At 38.1% G+C, this 20,638-nt stretch overlaps 4 protein-coding genes across 4 annotated transcripts; 3 read left to right on the top strand and 1 right to left on the bottom strand.

The window, feature by feature from the left end:
- The first annotated feature begins 2,267 nt into the window (after positions 1-2,267).
- On the top strand, positions 2,268-6,556 carry MURE (ALBINO OR PALE-GREEN 13). The gene is made up of 6 exons (XM_068449877.2): positions 2,268-4,264; positions 4,597-4,713; positions 4,945-5,120; positions 5,638-5,783; positions 6,037-6,244; positions 6,369-6,556. The coding sequence occupies exons 1-5, from the start codon at positions 2,419-2,421 to the stop codon at positions 6,053-6,055; spliced, it is 2,304 nt and encodes a 767-aa protein (XP_068305978.2). The 5' UTR covers positions 2,268-2,418; the 3' UTR covers positions 6,056-6,244; positions 6,369-6,556.
- An 857-nt stretch (positions 6,557-7,413) lies between these two features.
- LOC148696283 (uncharacterized) lies at positions 7,414-10,141 on the top strand. The gene is made up of 2 exons (XM_088695760.1): positions 7,414-7,570; positions 8,270-10,141. The coding sequence occupies exon 2, from the start codon at positions 8,419-8,421 to the stop codon at positions 9,832-9,834; it is 1,416 nt and encodes a 471-aa protein (XP_088551886.1). The 5' UTR covers positions 7,414-7,570; positions 8,270-8,418; the 3' UTR covers positions 9,835-10,141.
- Positions 10,142-11,097: 956 nt separating this feature from the next.
- On the top strand, positions 11,098-17,014 carry LOC137709776 (signal peptide peptidase-like 2). Its single transcript, XM_068448760.2, has 14 exons — positions 11,098-11,801; positions 12,708-12,866; positions 12,970-13,081; positions 13,380-13,499; positions 13,742-13,893; positions 14,009-14,191; positions 14,416-14,450; positions 14,892-15,048; positions 15,188-15,241; positions 15,729-15,821; positions 15,945-16,087; positions 16,216-16,286; positions 16,381-16,464; positions 16,678-17,014. The coding sequence occupies exons 1-14, from the start codon at positions 11,652-11,654 to the stop codon at positions 16,794-16,796; spliced, it is 1,632 nt and encodes a 543-aa protein (XP_068304861.2). The 5' UTR covers positions 11,098-11,651; the 3' UTR covers positions 16,797-17,014.
- A 247-nt stretch (positions 17,015-17,261) lies between these two features.
- On the bottom strand, positions 17,262-18,146 carry LOC137710044 (ribosome-inactivating protein bryodin II-like). The gene has a single exon (XM_068449004.2). The coding sequence runs from the start codon at positions 18,069-18,071 to the stop codon at positions 17,262-17,264; it is 810 nt and encodes a 269-aa protein (XP_068305105.2). The 5' UTR covers positions 18,072-18,146.
- Between the last annotated feature and the right edge of the window lie 2,492 nt (positions 18,147-20,638).

Raw genomic sequence — 20,638 nt, 5'->3', positions numbered from 1 at the left:
TCAACTCAAACAAGTAAGGAATCTTTATCACAATCAATTGAGGATGCTTTCATCATCATCTCAAGATATTATCTTTTAATTAATATCTTGGGATAATTATTTCCTCATCCATCCTACGGATGATATAACCTTGGCCAATAGGAAACAACCACGTGTACGACAAAACCCTACACCTAGGCTGGCCACCTCCCTATAAATACCTTATCTCCATCAATTTTTGGTAAGTTGTTGCTACACATACAAACCCTAAACACTCACTCTTTTCAAAGTTACGGACTTAGACATCGAAGATCCTTTGGTCAAACCCATCCCCCACCTCTTGGGCGTGTGTGGCTTTGGCCTTAATTGAAAGTGTTGCTTGTTTTGTTGGTACAAATTCGTCAAGACCGAAGACGGTGAATTCTTGTTACCACAAAAATGGTGTTGTCATTGAGAGCTTGATTCGAACGCTAGAAGAAGGCTCTCGCATTTGCATTTCAAAATTTTCTGTTACATACATAAAATCTCCACACCTTCCTAAGTTTATTTTATAAGTTCTTTGAATAGCCCTAGGGAAACAATAAAATGGCGAGAAATTCCAAAACCACGATGAATGAAACATTCTATGTTGAAGAATATGGACCAGATGATGGAGATCGCGACGTGGCCTTACGCCGTCACTCCTTGAGGCTCAACATGGCGACTGGAGTTTCACTACCACTACAGGGCACCACCATGGCCATAGCAGCACCGGCATCAACCACTGCAATGGCCCACGGTGCACCCCCAGGCCACGATAAAGAAGTTGTAGAGCAGCGACAAGCCCAAGGTGCAACCCTATGCGAGGCCCAAGGCATTCTTGTCCCAGCCATTGTGTAGGAAGCGCCCAATCTAATCCCTGTAGCAGTCAAGGCCCAAACCTAGCGCAACCCAAAGCCAGGCGGGTCACACCGACGAGGTAAAGCGCCTGTGGCCCCAGATTGTGACCCGACCTGTTCTAGTTGCCTAGTATGTTCTCTCAGCCCAACTTTCATCCCAGACCAATTCAACGACTCGACTCTAGGTTTCCAGACCGATCCAGGCCCAAGCAAGACGGGCCGGACAGACTGTCGAATGACAATTGAACCGTGGGTATTTTAGTTCCATTTTCCCCAGATTTGACTCGTTTCGGCGCAAATTTTGTACCCGAAGTCATTATACTTCCACTACTTATGGAGATGCCTACCCTTCAATCTCTTTTGCCCCAAATGGTGAACATCTATTTCAGTAGGTTGCATATTTGACAAGCACCTTCGAGCAACAAACGACCTTGGTGAATAAGCTATTGGAGCACATTGAGACTTAGCACACTACTGATGAGATATCACGAAGCAAGATGAGGGCAGGCGACGACGTTTCTTTCCAGCAGCTTCCAAGTAAGCAGCTACTTAACTAGCCATTAACCTATCATTCTGGCAGTGTGCATTCTCGCTTGGGCCCTTAGGGTAATGGTTTCTCTCACCTTAGTGTCCAAAGAAGAGTTCACTCTCGACTAGGTCCACAGGCAAGTATGCATTCACAGTTAGGCCCACACTTTGATAAGCGCATTCATGGTTGGGCTCACACTCTGACAGGCATTCCAGACCCAATTCTAGACGAAGAGTCCATTCACGGCTTGAACCGCAAGAAGTATCCTCCACCTCACATCGGAATAGGCAATAATTCATGGGAATTATTGTAAAGAAGAAAGGTGAAGAGAAAATGGGATTGTGAGAAAATACTTTCTTAAAAAAGTGATTTTGTAGTTTGACATAAATCTCCCCAATAAATAATTTTTGTTTAATATTAAGGGAAAAATTGGAAAAATAAGAACATAATTGAAAATTGTGAAATGATGTTGACAAAAGCTCTTTTCTTAATAAATAGCAAGTATAGATAGATAATTACAATAAATTATATCCATAATAATAAAATTATTATAGAGGGTTGATTTTCACTCATCCTCCTTAGTCTTTCACACATTTCTCTTCATTATTGGTCGTGAAATTAAATAAATCAAACCAAAAGCCAAAAAATTAAATAAAAATGTGTAAGAAGCTAAAATAGATGTGGGTTTATCATCTTTAAAAATAGAGTGGGTCTATTCACACACCACTTTTTACGTTTTACCACCCGTTACAATTTTTGACGGTTGGATCAAATAAATTAAAGATAATCAAATAATAGAAATTAACTTATTTGGATGTGTGGATATAATCGTCCTAAAAACATGTCTAACTCATTATGGTGCACTTTGGCCCAAACACTTCGCCAAGCCCAAAAACTAAAATCCAAAAGAAAACAAAAACCGCGAAAAGAAAACCCGCCGCTCGCCACGTCAGCACTAAACCCCCTATCCCCTTCCCCATCGCCAAAACCTCTCGCTCTCTCTCATCAGTCTCTGCAACCTCAATCTCTCTCATGGCCTTCACTTTCCTCTCAATCCCCCACTTTCTCTCTCCTCAACCCCACTTTCTCTCTCTAAGACCCAATTTCACCTCCCTCAAACCCTCAATTCCCTCCCTTTCCACCCGGCCGATTAAGCCCACCCACGCAATCGGGCCGGACGGCAAATACTACCCGGACCCGGCCGACGACGACCCGCCGGAAGCCCCGGAAGACTCGGGCCACGGAGTGTCCAAGTTCCAGCAAATCCAGCGGCAGGCCTCGCGCCACCGCAAGCTCCAAGAGGAAGACTACTTAAAGCACCAGGACACCTTCCTCAACGCCATTGCTGACGTGGAGGACGCGCCGGAGAATCCCAATTCCGTAGTCAACGACAACTCCGGGGACGATTTGTTTGGCGACATCGACCAGGCGATTGCCTTGAAACGCAAGGAGTTTGTGAAGCAGGGGCTTCTGAAGCCAAACCCTAAGAAAGAGATTGTGGCGGTTGACGAATTGGACCCTGAGGAGGTAGTGGATTTGGAGGAGATTGAGGAGCTTCAGGGGATTAGGGTTGTTGGCGAGGACGAAGAGGAAGACGGGCCGGAGAAATTCGATCCCAAGGTCAGTGATTTGGATGGTAAAGATGGGATTTTGCGTTTGAATTCTGAATTTGATTTGGATTTTGATAATTATGGTAAAACTAGGGCTAGGATTGTGGAACCTAAGTTTAAAATGAGCTTGGCTGAGCTTTTGGATGAGAGTAAAGTGGTACCCGTGTCGGTTTATGGTGACTTAGAGGTTGAGATTACAGGAATTCAACACGATTCGAGGGTGGTTAATGCCGGTGATTTGTTTGTGTGCTGTATTGGGAGCAAGACCGACGGGCATTTGTATTTGAGTGAGGCTATTAAGAGAGGTGCGGTGGCTGTTGTAGCTAGTAAAGAGATATACATGGAGGAAAGTCTGGGGTGTAAGGCATTGGTCATTGTGGAAGATACAAATGCGGATTTACCTGCATTGGCTGCGTCGTTTTATCGGTACCCGTCGAAGAATATGGCGGTGATTGGGATAACGGGAACAAATGGGAAGACCACAACTGCATATTTGATAAAGGGTATGTATGAAGCGATGGGATTGAGGACCGGTATGTTGAGTACAGTTGCATATTATGTGCATGGGGATAATAAGTTGGAGTCACCTAACACGACCCCGGATGCTGTTTTGGTTCAAAATTTGATGGCTAAGATGCTCCATAATGGGGCTGAAGCCGTTGTCATGGAGGCTTCTTCTCATGGTCTTGCTCTATCCAGGTGCGATGAAGTTGACTTTGACATAGCAGTTTTCACAAATTTAACGAGAGACCATCTGGATTTTCACAAGACTGAGGAGGAGTATAGGGATGCAAAGGCTAAGTTGTTTTCAAGGATGGTGGATCCGGAACGGCACAGGAAAGTTGTGAACATTGATGATCCGAATGCAACCTTCTTTATTGCACAAGGCAACCCAGATGTTCCAGTTGTGACCTTTGCCATGGAGAATACGAATGCAGACGTTCACCCCTTGAAGTTTGAACTTTCCTTGTTTGAGACACAGGTTTTAGTCAATACTCCAAATGGTATATTGGAGATATCATCAGGCTTACTTGGAAGACATAATATATACAATATACTGGCTGCTGTGGCTGTTGGGATTGCAGTCGGAGCACCATTGGAGGATATCGTTAGAGGAATTGAAGAGGTTGATGCAGTTCCAGGGAGGTGTGAATTAATAGATGAGGAACAGGCCTTTGGAGTAATTGTGGACTATGCTCATACTCCTGATGCCTTGTCTAGGCTATTGGATTCTGTAAGGGAGCTTGGTTCAAGGAGGATTATTACTGGTATGCTTCTTATGTCTCGTTTTGTGTATTTTCACATCTGAAATTAGCATAACTGTTTAACTGCAGGCTTGCAATATGTATACAACTTCTCTGCCCACGTCAAAACTGCAATATTGCTAATAAAAAGTAGTAATGTCTAGGTTGAATAAATTGTAGGGTTGAAACCATTTTGTAAGAAGGCTATTCTTATTCATGTTCTGTGTTTAAGAGTCTTTTTATCATAATTTTTTTTCCCATGATGACCAATTATGGAGCACTAATAATAAAATATTTATGCGAAAAAATGTAGTTGTTCTTTCTTTGCTGACCAATTATTTGTGCTTTATGTGAAGTAATTGGTTGTCCTGGAGAGAGTGACAGAGGGAAAAGACCCATGATGACGAAGATTGCAACAGATAAAAGTGACGTGACCATACTGACGTCTGACAATCCAAAGAATGAAGATCCATGTATGTAGAGCAAACCTCAACACTGATTTTTTATTTGTTTGCTATTATTGACGTTGTAAAATGTTACTCGACTTAAAAAAAATCCATCGATGGGGTAACTTCTATAATGTTTGTGTGACTCTAAATTTAGCTGTGGCCGGTCTCTCTAGAAATGCTATTGTTTAATGCTTATTGTTCTCTTGTATTATCAAGTCTTGGTGTCCCAAAGCTTACGCTTGTCATTTGTTTCAGTGGACATCTTGGATGATATGTTGGCTGGTGTAGGATGGACAATGCAAGATTACTTAAAACACGGGGAGAACGATTACTACCCACCTCTTGCAAATGGTCATAGGCTTTTCCTTCATGATATTAGACGAGTAGCTGTACGTTGTGCTGTTGCCATGGGCGAGGAAGGTGATATGGTTGTAAGTTTATGAAGCCCCAAATCTCTTCCATATGCAAGATTTATGCATATACAGGAAAAAAGTCACAATATGGCTATCCACTCTCTCAAAAGATTTAATTAGTATCATTTTTTGCTTCTATGTATATTATTGCTTATATGTAGAGTTCAATCGTACCCTGCATCTAGTCATTTCAAATCCCAAACGCAACCCCTCAAAATTGGCAATTATTTTACTTTTGTCTTCTAAGAAAAATAAAAGAATTAGTATGTATTTTGGTTTTGCAAGATGATGGAAGTGGTATTCCTTAAAAGATTCTGAGAGAACGCTGGTGGTGAAAACTAACAAAGAAGCTTAAAGGTTTTGAAAAAGAAATAAGTTTGTACGTTTGCAAACAAATTATGATTACTCTAGCCACTATAATATAGATTTTCCGTGTGAGATGAATTACAAAATATGGGTACCCTCCCTGGAATTGTTTTCCAGTTGTCATGACTCTCCTTGTTGCTCTTTTTAAGATTATGTTGCATTACTGCAGGTGGTTGCTGGCAAAGGGCATGAAGCATATCAGATCGAAGGTGACAAAAAAGAGTTCTTTGATGACCGGGAAGAGTGCCGAGAGGCATTACAGTACGTTGATGAGCTTCACCAAGCTGGAATAGACACAAGTGAATTTCCATGGAGGTAGGTTAACTGACCGTAATTTTGCATTTACTTGGGGTATCTCTGTTTCTTAGCATCTCCAGAAGACCTAACAATCCCTATGAGGGAAAAAATGGCTTGAAAAACAGCATCATTTCTATTTATGATTGATTTTTCTCTTTTATCAATAACGCTGTTTAAAGAAAAGCTACATGCAATTGTTCTAGATCTTGCAGGTGAGGAATCATCGCTATGTGTGCGCAAAGTAATCATTGTTTTCGTTGATCTGATGCAGGTTACCTGAAAGTCATTGATCTTTTATAAAAGGAGTACATTTTGCTAAGGCGAACGGAAGTACACTTCCACGTTGTTTTGACGTACAATAGGAGATACTTTATCTAGAATGCATGTGACCAAGTGTGTATCAACCTTTGTCTGGTCAAGTCAACGATATGCATTATATGCGAAGGCAGTCGATAACAGCTTCTTGGTTACTAAGACTGGTATACATTCATCTTACTAATTGACGTTTATTTCTTGGTTACTAAGACTGGTATACATTCAACTTACTAAGGCTGATATATATATATATATATATATATCTTAACATTTTCTTCACGTATGCAGGTTGGTGAGGAGTTGGTCTTTTGAGGCAGTGTTGTTTTGGAGAAAGCTGAAAAATTTTAACCCTAGAAAGGTTATTAGGTGACACAATTTTTGTAAGGCTATGCTTGTGTAGAATGTAGAATGTACTCGTATCTGAGATCCTGGATTTGCCAATGTCACAATTTAAATTAACCCAATTGATTGGTCCAGGTAGCTCTCTCTCTCTCTCTCTCTCTCTCTCTCTCTCTCTCTCTCTCTCTCTCTCTCTCATATCAGTGTTAATTTTAATTTTTTAGTACAAGTGATATTCTACGCTAAGTATTGTTAAATTTTAATTTAATGCGTCAATACAATCGTGGTCACCCCCTTTTAAATTTCTTTTCCAACGAGTATATTTTCTACCAAAAATGAAAATCTATTTCCAAGTTTGTCATTCAAATTTACTGTTCTATTGAAATTAAGAAAATAGACAACTATGTACAAACGCACCATAAAAATTTCTTCTAAAGTTTAATGGGGAAAAATATATATTATAACTTTTTTCTGCATAACAATATTCTATTTTAAATTATTCCAATCTTATGAAAAAGAATTGAACTTGAGTAAGCGAGGTGGTCACACTGTCATAATTAACTAGCATAATTTACATTTGTGTTATAACTTTATGTGAGAAAAACCCGAAAAAGGAAAAATAAAATAAAATAACTCCCAAAATAAGAGAGGGAGGGCCGGAAGAAAAGGCAAGATATATAAAATCTTGGCAAGGCAAACTTTTCTTGGCATCATAAAATGGAGGGAGGAGGTTTGGTGGAAACAGATAACAAGCATTAGTGTCGTGAATTTGGGTGCAGAATATCATTAACTCTTTTACCTATCAAGGCCATATGCTTTTTATACTACTAAAATAAAGCTTTAGATTAAACCAAATAATACGTCAACAATCATAACTCGCAATTTACGAAAGGAATATGTAACGCTAATCACAATCCCAATTCAAGTCAAAAGTCTAAATGCACACGGTTTATGTGGTGATAAAAAATACATTAATATTTATTACACCCAAATCCACATACATTTTTACTTTCCTTTTGGAGAGAGCCAGATATATATTCTGAATTTCTGATGCAAAAACAAAAAGCTAATGCTGAACCACCTGGAGAGCTGTCAGAGTTTGAGCAGAGGAGCTTCATTGTCTCATCAGATTCTCATCCACTGATGTTATGGTATGAAAATTTCCATCCCACAAATGAAGAAAAAAATGAATAAAAATTTATACATTCTGTAGGTGTTTGTATGTTGCTCTTGATAATTCCTCCACTTTTTGATGCCAAAGTTTCAAGCTTTTTATGATCATGTTTCTGGGTTTCTGAATTTATACATGGATGTTGTGACAGTTAAAACCTGCATATATATATATATATATATTGCTAATAACTATACGAACTGTTAGCGTTTTGTGTCAAAAAGGTAGCTTATTGTGCTAGTATTTCTGGGCTGTTATAACTTCTGGTGTTACAAGATTTACAGAGCTCTTAATTTTTAATTTTGTTCTTGATTATTTGCTTAAGTTTGGGACATTGTCGAAGTTGGGGGCTTGGGTTTGTAGGAGTTGAATTTCAATTTTCCCTGTAGCGCTAGACTGACTGATCGAGTCACTCTGGTGCTTATCAAGGTCACATTGTGTTGCGTTTGTATGTGGTTCAAAGTTACTGAATCTAGTAATCCATTTCTGTATCGAATTTCTTAAACCAATCAACGTTTCCGCTACAAAATTCGTGGACGACATTTGGTTTTCAATCATGTGGTTGTCTTTGTCAGTGTTTAATTGTTATTTCCTGTTATTAAAGAAGATGAATACTATACTCGATTTGTTATCCCATTTGTTCATTCAACTTGACCCTTTGTTTCTTATTTCCATGTAGGCTTGAGCAAAGAAATCAACGGAAGATGCCAGATAAATTGCGGTTCTAGCCACCGGTGTTTTCAAGCAAACTTCTTTCTTAGAGCAAGTGCAGTATTCAGAGTTGTATGATAGCAAATCAGTAAAGCTCTGACATCGTCTAGCTTTGGGATGGGTGATGAGGTTAAACAGCTAAGGTGGGAGTTCAGGAGGAAGGACAACGACAATGATTCTTCAAGTGACGATTCTAAATCAAGTAGTGAGGCGGCTCACGAGAAGCGTAAACTGGTTTCCGGTTTGATTTCACTTGAAAATGATGAAGCAGTCGATAACTGCAGAGCTCAGCAAACTGGCATGTTCATTCCTTGTGGGGAAGATCAAAACATGTCAAAGAAAGCCAAAAGGGTGCACCTTAGGAGTAAGAAGAATAGTAGAAAAAAGAGTAAAACTGGCGTTTACAATTCTGCTGCTGCTTTGGATGAACTTAAAATCTTCAAGGAGTCCCTATTAGAGAATCTTAAAGTGACGAGAGAAAATTTGCTTTCATGGATGAGGAAGGAAATGCAAAAACTGGTGGATGATGATGCCGCCCCGCGACTTGAACGGAGAGAAGGAAGTTCTGGAGGGAAAAATGTTCGAGTACAACATGGAAATGACTTTGAGAAGAACACCATCTATAAAGAGAGCATACAGGTGAATAACGAAAGAAAAAATGAGGATAACATTCAGCATCAAAACAACTTTGGGAAGAATGTCCCAGTGCATCGAGAAAGCAACTCTAAGGAGAGTGTATTTGCACACCATCACAACAATGTGAAGGAGACGGTCCAAGTGCAACATCTGGATGAAAAAGTAAAATTTCAAGTGAACTATCGGAACAACTTTGAGTTCGGCACAAAACCTCGACAATGCGATATTGAATCTTTAGGGAGGAGTGTTAAAAGCAATACAGCAGCTGGTTCTGATAATTTGTATCATGTTAAGCCAAATTTTCAATCCTATTCCACAGACAAGAACGTCCTGATGCAGCATCCCAGTCAAGTACCTTCTTCGATGTATTTGACATTGCCCACCGTGTTAACTAAGCCACGCGGTGAGAACTATACGCTCAGTACTTCATCAAGCAATTATATTGGAACACCGTTTGACATAAACAAACTAGATGTGAACTCTGTGAAGGTAAATCCAATGCTCAAAGTAAAGTGTGGAAAATTATCCGGCATGCAGCAGCTCGAAAGGGATGGAAGCTTTCCTCAAATAAGGTCGAGAAATGCAAATTGTTTTGATAAACAACGCATCCCAAGTTCAAGCATTGGAAATGGATTCCCAGTTCCATTTCATCAGGGTGATGATATCGGTCTTAGCATTCCGAGCCAAGTAAGTTCCGAATACTTGCGCCGGGAAGAAAAGAACATAATGGGTTTAAAGATGGAAGAAGGAGCTTCAAGCTTCTTCGGCGGAAGCTATACTAAATCGGAAGACTATTTCGCAAACAATGTCTACCGACACTCCATGAGTAAAGCTCATGGTACACACAAGGCATTTCAAAGCAAAGACCTTGAAGAGGGCTATTTGTTCCCAAAGTAGTAACAGTTGCAACATGGTTGAACAATGGACCGGATTCGAACTTCTGCAGAAAGCACTTTCTGTATTTAACTTTTCCAAAGCCGGCAACAATTGAACTAAACTTCTACTGCCTTTCAAATTTCTTTAATTCTAGAGGAGGTACTTTCCTGTGATATGCTTTGAAAATTTTGCTTCTGCACCCAATTTGTCTGTTGGAAAGAACAAACTGCGGTTGTTTAGAGAATTCTGGATAACATTTTGTTTTCTTGATTTGGATATGATTTGGGGTCTGTTGATTTTGTTCTATGAATGTTTAAATTTTCTCTAACATCATCAAATTCTCATTTGCCTAGCAAAATCTTAGTTCTCTGACACTAACAAAGATACGAACAGAACAAAACAAATAAATTTTTGGCACAATTTTTTATCTTCTACACTCTTTAATAGATGAAAAATGGTGTGCCCAATTCACTTCGCAGAAAATAAATATTCGCTTCAACCTCGCTACCACCGAGTTGTCTTTTTGCTTAGTAGAGTTACTAACCGCCCCCACATTAAGATTGAAATCCACTTGTGCTCATAAGTACATTTGCTGAAAGTGATTTTAAAATACTGCCAAACATGCCATGTAAACCAATAGAAATGGAAAAAAAATGTATACACAAACAAATTATAAATTATGAGAAGGACAAGCTGAGATACAAAAACGTGATGCTCCTGCCAAACCATTTTCTGTTAGATATGTGGGGTCAAGGAATAGCATAGAGGTATATGGAAACGTAATCCTCAACCTGTTTCAACTTTTCTGTTTTGTTTGATTTGTAAATTACGATTTTTATATTAATAGTGAATTCGTCATTCACATGATTTGAACTTAAATCTTTCATTTACAAGTAAAAATAAATATTATTCGACTGCAATATCATATGACATTCGTAATTTACAACTTTATTTTTATTGTTTTATTAGCGTACTAACTTACGTTAATTTCTATCTATGGAGTCATGGACATTGCCACATGCAAGTCGAACAACAAACCAACAGAATGCCTTGTGGGAACACGTTTATGTTGGCAAAGACAAGAAATCTATATCTGTCTTTTGGTTTTACCAACATGAATGTGCTTCATCTCCAAAAGGATATTTGTAGTATGCTTTGACAAAATTTGCAAATTTGCAAATGATTACTAATTCATAGAGTCGATTCTTATAAATGTCATCCTCAAAACAGTTAATCAATTAATCAAGAGAAAGAAGATATAGTGTGAGCTAAAGATAATTTAATGCTTAAATTAGATAATGAATCATCTCTTATGATCGAACTGCGAACTATTTCACCATCATAACTTGTAACGTTTAATCGTTGTTAGGTATGGTTAAGCGTCTTGATAGGCTAGCCTGGCAACGAAGGCTTCCTCTGGTGGCCTATACAACGAGATCCAAACTGCCTCATTACATGGGATCGAAATGAAGATGTAAAAAATTGAACTTTGAACTTCTTTCAACAATGAAACGAGAAATATTACTAAAATAATAACTGGCCCACTAAACAACTGTTTTTGATGTCAAGAAGTCCAATTATACGTCACTCTGCACCAGAACACACAGTAGATCCAAACACTTTCAATTTTCAATTTATTAATACTTTTTTTTTTTTAGCTAATATTTTACTTCCTTGATTCCTTCTTCTGGTAACAATCCCAAAAACCAAAAACAAAGCCCCTTTCTCTCTCTCTCTATCTTTCTTCGATGTCTACAATCTCTGCAAATCTGTGATGCAGAGGAGGAAGAACCAAAAGGGTTGTTCTTGAAAGATCGCCGGAAGGGGTTGAAGAACTGATGGATTTGCAGAGGCTTTGTGGGTTGGTTTTTGTTTCAGCTTTGACTGTTATACTGGTCGGTAATCCGAGCTCTGTCACTGCCGGGGATATAGTGCACGATGACGATTCTGCTCCGAAGAAGCCCGGGTGCGAGAACAATTTCGTTTTGGTAATCTAATGCTGCTTTTTCTCTCCAACCCTTTTAGGATTTTTTTCTTTTTTATGGTTTTGTTTTGCATTATGAGTTTTGCTTTTTATGTTCATGGGTTTTGTGTAAAATTGGTTCATTTGTATATTTATCCGATTAGAAGTTCCCATCTTTGGTTAATTTGGAGCTGTTAATTTATCCCCATGAAGTTAAGTATTGAATTTTCTTTGTTTAGGTTGTTTTTGGATTGGAATTGGGTGGTTGTTGTTGTTTGATTTTACTGAAATTGATACGCACAACATAAGTTACTGTTCAGTAAGTTTCTATATCCTCCCTGTTTCGGCATCCTGCTCATACTTATATATTTCCTTCTATTTTTTCTCCTGGCCTTCGAAATGTTGCCCTTTTAGGAGTTTGGGTAGGATGCTTATTGTTTTCCTCTATTAAGTTGAACTTTGGTAATTAATTTGAATCTGTACTTAATATTTTGTACTATCTCGTGATTATAAAGAACTGGCAATGGTAATGGTATTTAAGCTATGAATTTTTCGGGGACGGAGACATTATGTATGGATAAACTCTCCGTTCTTTTGGGTTTTGGCTCATAATGATGTTTCCTTTTCTATTTGTTTTTTATTTATCTTTCGTTTCCTGTTTTAAATTGATAGTGAAATATGTAGACTTGTGGTCAGCTGTTATTGGCTGGGACGTATACCGTTGTTTCCATAAAATTCATTTTTTTCTTCAACTTGATAGTTCGTATCTGGATTTAAGGAAAGTTGGTTTTAATCGGGTTTATTGAAGCTTTTTTTTTTTTTTTTTTTTTTTTTTTCTTTTTCTGGAGGGATCATGCAAAATAAACGACCTTTTAGCAATTTATATTTCTATGTATACATGATTACTGCTCTTTCACGAACTGTTTTGCAGGTAAAAGTTCAAACTTGGATTGATGGAGTTGAGGCAAATGAGTTTGTTGGTGTGGGTGCTAGATTTGGAACTACGATTGTTTCAAAGGAGAAAAATGCACAGCAAACTCACCTTGTTCTTTCTGATCCTCGCGATTGTTGCAGCAAACCAAAAAAGAAGGTTTTATGTTTAAACTATATTATCTTGACATTCATGGTCACACGTATCAAGCATATACATTATAGGTTTGTCAACATCAATTTCACATTTTGCTTTTTTGCAGCTTACTGGAGATGTCATCATGGTTGACCGAGGCCAATGCAAATTCACAACTAAGGCAAATATTGCCCAAGCTGCCAATGCTTCTGCTGTCCTCATTATAAATAACCAGAAAGGTAAGAATTTTGTGTTTCTGAAGTATGATATGTAGCATTATGTAGCAATGATGCGTTCAGAAAGCTTGATTATCTAAATATTTTATCTGCGGGTGTGTGTGTGTGTGTGTTCTTGTTGTTGTACTGCTTAGAGAGATTGAAACTATCATCCTAGTTCTCATTTTCCTGGATAAGAGACTAGTTTTCGAGATTTCAATTTGGTATATATGATGGTTGAAACATGGAAATGTAACAAGTGGAAATAAAATGCATTGCAACAATTTTCATTTCATATCAAACTTGTCTCTTTTTGTTGCAGAACTTTACAAGATGGTGTGTGAGCCAGATGAAACTGCTCTAGATATTCATATACCAACAGTCATGCTCCCACAGGATGCGGGTTCGACCTTGGAAAAGATGTTAATGAGCAATTCATTGGGTAAGGTTCTTTACCCTCAGGTGATTTCTAAGCTGCAAAAGTTTGTAACAGTTCTCTGGGTATGGGTTATTTTTTTTTTTTTCGTTTTTTATTCTATAACTGGCTTATCCATTTGTCTCATCTGTTTGTACGTTCCACTCAGGTTTCAGGTTGCAAATAATTTTAGAACTTTTGTTGGGTATACTATACATGTGTATCTAATACCTTTACTGGATAGCTTTCTAATTGTAGGCTCTCTGCAGTGTCTGTGCAGCTGTACTCTCCAAAGCGACCTGTAGTTGACATTGCAGAAGTATTTTTATGGTTGATGGCAGTCGGCACCATCTTGTGTGCATCCTTTTGGTCTGCATGGAGTGCCAGAGAAGCAGCTATTGAACATGAAAGGCTATTAAAGGTCTCCTTTTCCCAACCTTAGCTAAATAGTTGTAGGCTTATATGCGCCCTCACAGAGTGTTGTTCTACTGACATTTCGTTGTAAGTATTGACTTCAACATTATCTTGTCTTGTAGGATGCTGCTGATGAAATCCCACGTGCCAAAACTCCTTTAGGTGCTAGTGTAGTAGACATCAGCACAACGTCAGCAGTCTTGTTTGTTGTTGTTGCTTCATGCTTCTTGGTTATACTGTACAAGCTTATGTCATCCTGGTTCGTCGTGCTTTTGGTGGTTCTTTTCTGCATAGGTGGTGTAGAGGTATGAGTCCTCCCATTTCTAATTAGCGACACAATATACCTCTGCATGCTCACTTATATACTTACACAAAGCATTTATCTCTCAAGTTCCCTGCACAGTAAACATTTACGTTCTGAAGTTGTGCAGGCTTTAGTTTTGTAATGTTAACGTATTTGACATTATATATTTTGTGCTTATTGCTTTATCGAATGATTATATCTAACTTCATCAATCTTCATATCCAGGGATTGCAAACTTGCTTGGTTGCATTGTTGTTGAGGTACAGTTTGTTTCATCTCTTATTGAAACAATCTCTGACACTTTATTATGATTCTCCTTTTGGTCACCTGACTAGTGACAGTGCGCTTGCTGTCCATCAGTTTTTGTCTATTTATTTTTCAGTGTCTGTGTGACTGTATGCATGTGGGCAAATCAAATTTTTAATGGAATACTTCTTTATGTCCCTTTTATCTGGGGATGGTTTATCATAAGATGATTGGGAAGTTGTTTTCAATGTGGGAATTGTTATTCTTCTGATCTTCTGATTCTCTGAATATTTTCTAGAACATTATTCAAGACCCAATCTCAAGTTCTAGTTTAATTTGACTAAATCATTTCAGTAAAGTAAAGACAGACCAGAAAACTGGTGGCAGTGTACATTGAATGAGTCACCCAGTGTGAACTTGCTTTAAGGTCTTAAATTAATTATGCATTTTCGCAGGTGGTTCAAACGTACCGGAGAATTGTACATTAAAGTACCTATCTTGGGAGCAGTCTCATACCTAACTTTGGCTGTTTCTCCGTTCTGCATAACATTTGCTGTTCTTTGGGGAGTTTATCGCAACCTTTCCTTTGCCTGGATTGGTCAAGATATACTTGTAAGATTATTTGTCCTATCAAAAGAATTTTTCCCAATGGCATCATAGATTTTGCCCCTTCTTTCTTGAACTTAAAGCTATGCAGTATAGATTTTGTCTCAACTAATGGTGGCTTTAATTTTAATGAATCTTTGATCAGGGAATTGCGTTGATAATCACAGTTCTTCAAATTGTTCGAATACCTAATCTGAAGGTAATACTTTGAACTTGTATGTTTGACTGGTATTCCTCTTTTTGGCCTGAAATTATTGTGGTTGGTAAAAACAGAGTAGGCAATTCGTTTTCCAAACACTCTAAATCACTGCTCATTTGTGGAACTAATTGACTGTAATTATGGGGTTGTAGCATTTAAAGTACAGGGTGTCCACGTGTGCAGCTGAATATCTCTGCGTTTGAAAATTCTACTGGAATTTGATTGACTTAAGTATTTACACGTATTCTTCTTTTTGATTTGCTATGGTGTCTCTACTCTACTGAATCAGAAATTTCAGATGTGTGTATTTCTTCCTTAACAATTATCTAGTCATTCTAAAAGTTGATAAAAAAAAACACTTGTCTTTTTTGACAGTGGATGGTAGCTGTTCATCTCAAAAGCTTTAATGAGAAGATACTGGATAGTATATACTATATATATGTGTAAGCTTTCCTAGAAACTGATGAGAGGTGGTTTTGTTAATTAGGTGGGTACGGTCCTCCTCAGTTGTGCCTTCTTGTATGACATCTTTTGGGTGTTTGTTTCTAAGAAGTTGTTCCATGAAAGCGTGATGATTGTGGTAAGTGATCCTTGCATGTTTCTCCACTTGCTTTATTTAAGGCCCCTATGACATAAACATTTCATTTTTGAAGGATTTGAAATGCCTGAGAGTCATTTTAACGGCTTGGTCTCCCTTTTACAGGTAGCTCGTGGTGACAAAAGTGGAGAGGATGGTATTCCAATGCTACTAAAGATCCCACGCATGTTCGACCCATGGGGTGGTTTCAGCATCATAGGATTTGGTGACATCCTATTACCAGGCCTGCTTGTAGCATTCTCGCTCAGGTTTAACCTCTACGTCCTATCCCCAATTTGCAAAAAGACTTGTTATCAGCATTTCTCCTTGTGTCAAATCTTGGGGCTGTTTATATGCAGTGGAATAATAAATTTACGACTATTCATGGTTTTCCCAGGTATGATTGGTTGGCAAATAAGACTCTCCGTGCTGGATACTTCATTTGGGCAATGATTGCTTATGGATTAGGTAAGATATAATAAAGAGCGTTTTTCGACAGCTACTTTAAGGTTTTAGACGTGTTTTGCGGAAGAAAAACATGATGTTTCACATTCTTTGGCAGGTCTTCTCATCACATATGTGGCATTAAACTTGATGGATGGGCATGGCCAACCAGCACTTCTTTACATTGTTCCATTTACACTTGGTAAATCCCTTTCTTTCTCGTTCACTGTAAACCTAGCACTCTGGCATTTAAAGTTTAAACACATGAATAAAACCGAAGGGCATCACACGTGCAATAGTTTTTCTCTTATCAAGCAATCAAGAACCAGTGCGGATACTTTGTTTCCGTATAATATTGGGATGCTAGATGGTGTGGTTTTAAGTTAAACTGATCAAAATTTACACTCCAATGCAGGCACTTTGCTGACATTAGGTAAGAAGAGAGGTGACTTACAGATTCTGTGGTCTAGAGGAGAACCGGAATGGCCCTGCCCACATATTGAGCTTGAAGGTAGTCACGAAGTGAACGAATAAAAGTTTAGAAACCATTTTCTTGTATGATATTTTAGTGTTGGCATTGTATAATTAGTAGAAATCTGGTAAAGAACCGACGAGCTTCGATTAATTTGGTAATCTTGTCCGTAAGCTTATTGCTCTTTAAATTGAACGAGGGCGCTCTCTTAACTATAATTGCGTTCGTTTGGCATCGTCGGTTGTCAACTTGATGAATGGCAAGGCAAGGTGGATAGCAATTTTGCAGAGTTTTATAGACACAAGCAAAGAACATATAGAAACTTCGAAATCATGTGTACTTCAACCAAGCAACAACAGAAGTGCAAAAAGACATGTAAAGGGTACAAACGACGATAAGTATTAGAATTCATTATGACCGCGACGATGTCCAGCGGTCTCACTGCAGGTCAAGTGTTTGCACCCAACTCGCATTCAGGAGCATCACGATACCCCGCCGCTGAACCATGTCTGCTTCAACACTGTCAACTACGAGGGGAGAACCATGTCTGCTTCAACACTGTCAACTACGAGGGGACGATAGTTGACAGTTGTGAGCTGAATAGACCTACTGAAGCGGTTTCCATTGGCCGGTACATTCTGGATCTGCTCCGAGAGAGCAGACCACTCGTTTTCCAGGCTCCGCATTGCAGGGTCTGGTATATAAGGAGGGTTGTCTATCCCCATTCTAGTGCCGACTTGACTCTCAATGTACCAGAACCTTGCCGCTTCCGAGACCATCTGAATGATCACAATAAACGCTGCGGCTTGGTCGGAGTGGGATGCCGCATAGTGCAACTTACTGATGGCGTTATCGAGTTCATTGCGTCCTAGAGGGATTTGCTCAAGCATAGGTATATTCTCATGTATACGTGACCCTGGAGCACCTGATGCACTTGATTGTGCTGTACGTCGTGCATGTGGTCCAAGCTCGGGGTAGTCTCCGGTGAAAGGGAGCAGAGTCCGCGTGGACTGGGTGGCGCCGAGGGCGGTGGGGAATAAAGTGTGCGTTGGAGCTGGTTTTTTAGCGTCATTTGCAAGTATGTAGGATTTATTACCAGAACGATATCCCACCACATAAACGTTTACTACATCGATTGCGACCCTGATGGTGTCGCCGTTATAGTTGGTGAGATCAACATAAAGAAAGCGCTGCGCGTCTGGCACGTCTTTTATTCGGGGCAGCACCGGTATACCATGTGATGTCGGTCGTCCGGCTGTGAGTCGGGCTCGTAGTGCTTCGATGAATGCTGTGTATGTCTTAGGGGTTGCCTTCAAAAGAGAGAGGGCAAGTGCCATGTTAAAGCAAGAACAAGGAAAATTGCATAAAAAACTATCCTCGTTCCATTTGAGGGATTTGTGTTATTTGATGAGGAGCGTTGATACATGTGTGTATATATATATATATATATATATCTATATGTGTGTGTGTGAATCGGGTTGGCAGTTCAGCATTGCAAAATATCCCAATTACAAAATATCCTTCGAACACGCAACACTATTTTGACAGCGGATTTTTTAATTAAAAAAATCTATTCCAATCTTTTTTTTCTTTCTTCTAAAAAAGATTTTATTAAGTTCTAATTGAAATGTTTATATCATCAACTAAGATGTTAAAAAGGAACTCGAAACTAATACAATCCCATTTAAAAGAACTTCTAAGTTTTTGAATAAACGCTGCGCAGAATGTTGCTTTCTTGACGAACAAACTCGAACGAAACAGACCCCACATCATTTGTAATAGCATGCTTTCCACCTCCGCATCAACACCGAACTCTTTCCTTATCATCCTAATAACTTTACGAGCATCGGACTCTATGATAATGCTTGACAAACCATGTCTGCTGCACTCCTCCAATCCTTTACTTCTAGAATAAAATCATGTATAAGATAAAAACTAACTCTAGTCTTTGGCTTTTAATTGTAATTTTTGAATATTAATTAGGTTTAGAATAATTATTGAGTTTTTTTATGTGTAGGTTATATATTAATTCCCATAGACAATAACAATGTTGGCTAAATCGCCAAAATGGTCCTAAGATTTGCATAACACATCATTTTGGTCCCTGAGATTATCCATCATCTTTCATTTTGGTTATTCCGTTAAATACTCCGTTAAGTGTCCAGGATCTCTTGGTCGAAAGTTTGGGCAATTTTTAAAGTTTCGTAACTCAATCGTTTCTTAACCAAATTCGATCCATAATATATCAAAATGAAGATAGGAAAGTGTAGAATAAGATTATACCTATTTGGAAGCCCAGTGGTTGCCGAAGATGGCCAGAAAATAGCCTCAAAGTTGACTGGTTAGAGGGAAAACTTGAAAACTCGCCGGAAACTAGGTAAACTTTAAACGTTCATAACTTCTTTAATACTCAACGAAATCAAGTGATTCAAAAATGAAAATCATACTTCTCGATGAAATCGAGTCATTCAAAAAGGTATCTCTGAATGGTACCTTTTTGGACGGCTAACTCGCTGTGGTTTGGCCGAAAAACGGCTCGAAAGTGGCTAACTCGAGACCAAGATAGCCATTTTCGAGCAGTTTTTTCGGCCAAACCACAGCTAGTTAGCCATAGAAAAAGGTACCATTCTCTTCGTCTTGTCAAGAAGCATGATTTTTTTTTTTGAATCACTTGATTTTGTTGAGTATTGAAGAAGTTATGAACGTTTAAAATTTACACAGTTTCCAACGAGTTTTCCAATTTTCCCTCGGACTAGTCAACTTTGAGGCTATTCTCTGGCCTTCTCCGTCAACCATTAAGCTTCCAAATAGGTATAGTCTTATCCTACACTTTCCCATCTTCATTTTGATATATTATGGGTTGAATTTGGTTAAGAAACGATTGAGTTACGAAGTTTTGAAAATTGCCCAAACTTCTGGCCAAGAGCTCCGAGACGCTTAACAAAGTTTTTAACGGAATGACTAAAATAATGGATGGTGGACAATCTCAGGGACCACTTCTATTGATTTGAAATCTCAGGGACCAAAGTGATGTGTTATACAAATCTCAAGGACAATTTTGGCGATTTAGCCTAAAAATGTTACTTATCATTGATAAGTGTTTTTAAGTTCCCATAATAAAACAAGTCATATACTTTCATCTATTCTTCCTTGTGCATAAATTTCTCTATATATGTATTTGCATATTACATACTTATGTATGTTTAGATATTGAATTATATATTGATACATTCATAAAAGTTGTACTGAAATTTATGTACCGATACATTCATACTGAAGCTTACGTCACAATACATTCATAAGAAAGCTTATGGACGATACATTGTAACCTATGAGCTTTTTATAAATTGTTTTTTATTTGTTGTTAACTTTTTATGTATAAAAATTTAAATTTTGAATTTGTTTTTATCCATTAATATGATTGGAACACAAAAAAAGTACATTACTTGTGTATGAATGTATAATTTAGAGAACTTTAACGAAAAGCTCCCGGTATTATTTACTTTAACGAAAAACACCATTTTTATACTAAAAAGTCAATCATGATACTATTCACTTTACTCTTTATTTTGTCCTTATCGTTAAAACTTAAAGTTTTCAAACCTTTTTCATTAGTTTTTTTTATAATTTATGATGGTAAATTTATAAATATTGAATGTGCTATAAATATCTAGATATGATAAGTATTGTACAAAGGACATGAATTTGATTTAGAAAATTGTTCAGATTATTATTTTATACTACATTAAGAAAAGACAAAAATATTTGAATTCGACACGTCTCGTTAGTTTTATCCAAATGAGACCTAGCTGAATTGGTCTCCTTTTTTTTGGAAAACGAACTGGTCTCCTGTTTTATGGAAAACGAATTGGTCTCCTGGGGTTGGGATAAGTTGAACTTTGTA

Source organism: Pyrus communis, chromosome 6 (genome assembly GCF_041283825.1).
Source record: "Pyrus communis isolate YQ-2024b chromosome 6, ASM4128382v1, whole genome shotgun sequence".
Taxonomy (NCBI): domain Eukaryota; kingdom Viridiplantae; phylum Streptophyta; class Magnoliopsida; order Rosales; family Rosaceae; genus Pyrus; species Pyrus communis.
This window is presented reverse-complemented; position numbering and strand designations above follow the sequence as displayed.

What these genes read in the sequence shown, in the direction of transcription:
- MURE (XM_068449877.2), top strand. Translation starts at nt 2,419, where the DNA reads ATGGCCTTCACTTTCCTCTCAATCCCCCACTTTCTCTCTCCTCAACCC. An exon ending in TCCAAAGAATGAAGATCCAT is followed by an intron (nt 4,714 to 4,944) that starts GTATGTAGAGCA and finishes CATTTGTTTCAG; the next exon opens with TGGACATCTTGGATGATATG. An exon ending in GCGAGGAAGGTGATATGGTT is followed by an intron (nt 5,121 to 5,637) that starts GTAAGTTTATGA and finishes GCATTACTGCAG; the next exon opens with GTGGTTGCTGGCAAAGGGCA.
- LOC148696283 (XM_088695760.1), top strand. Translation starts at nt 8,419, where the DNA reads ATGGGTGATGAGGTTAAACAGCTAAGGTGGGAGTTCAGGAGGAAGGAC.
- LOC137709776 (XM_068448760.2), top strand. Translation starts at nt 11,652, where the DNA reads ATGGATTTGCAGAGGCTTTGTGGGTTGGTTTTTGTTTCAGCTTTGACT. An exon ending in AACATGAAAGGCTATTAAAG is followed by an intron (nt 13,894 to 14,008) that starts GTCTCCTTTTCC and finishes CTTGTCTTGTAG; the next exon opens with GATGCTGCTGATGAAATCCC. An exon ending in TTCGAATACCTAATCTGAAG is followed by an intron (nt 15,242 to 15,728) that starts GTAATACTTTGA and finishes TTTGTTAATTAG; the next exon opens with GTGGGTACGGTCCTCCTCAG.
- LOC137710044 (XM_068449004.2), bottom strand. Translation starts at nt 18,071, where the DNA reads ATGGCACTTGCCCTCTCTCTTTTGAAGGCAACCCCTAAGACATACACA.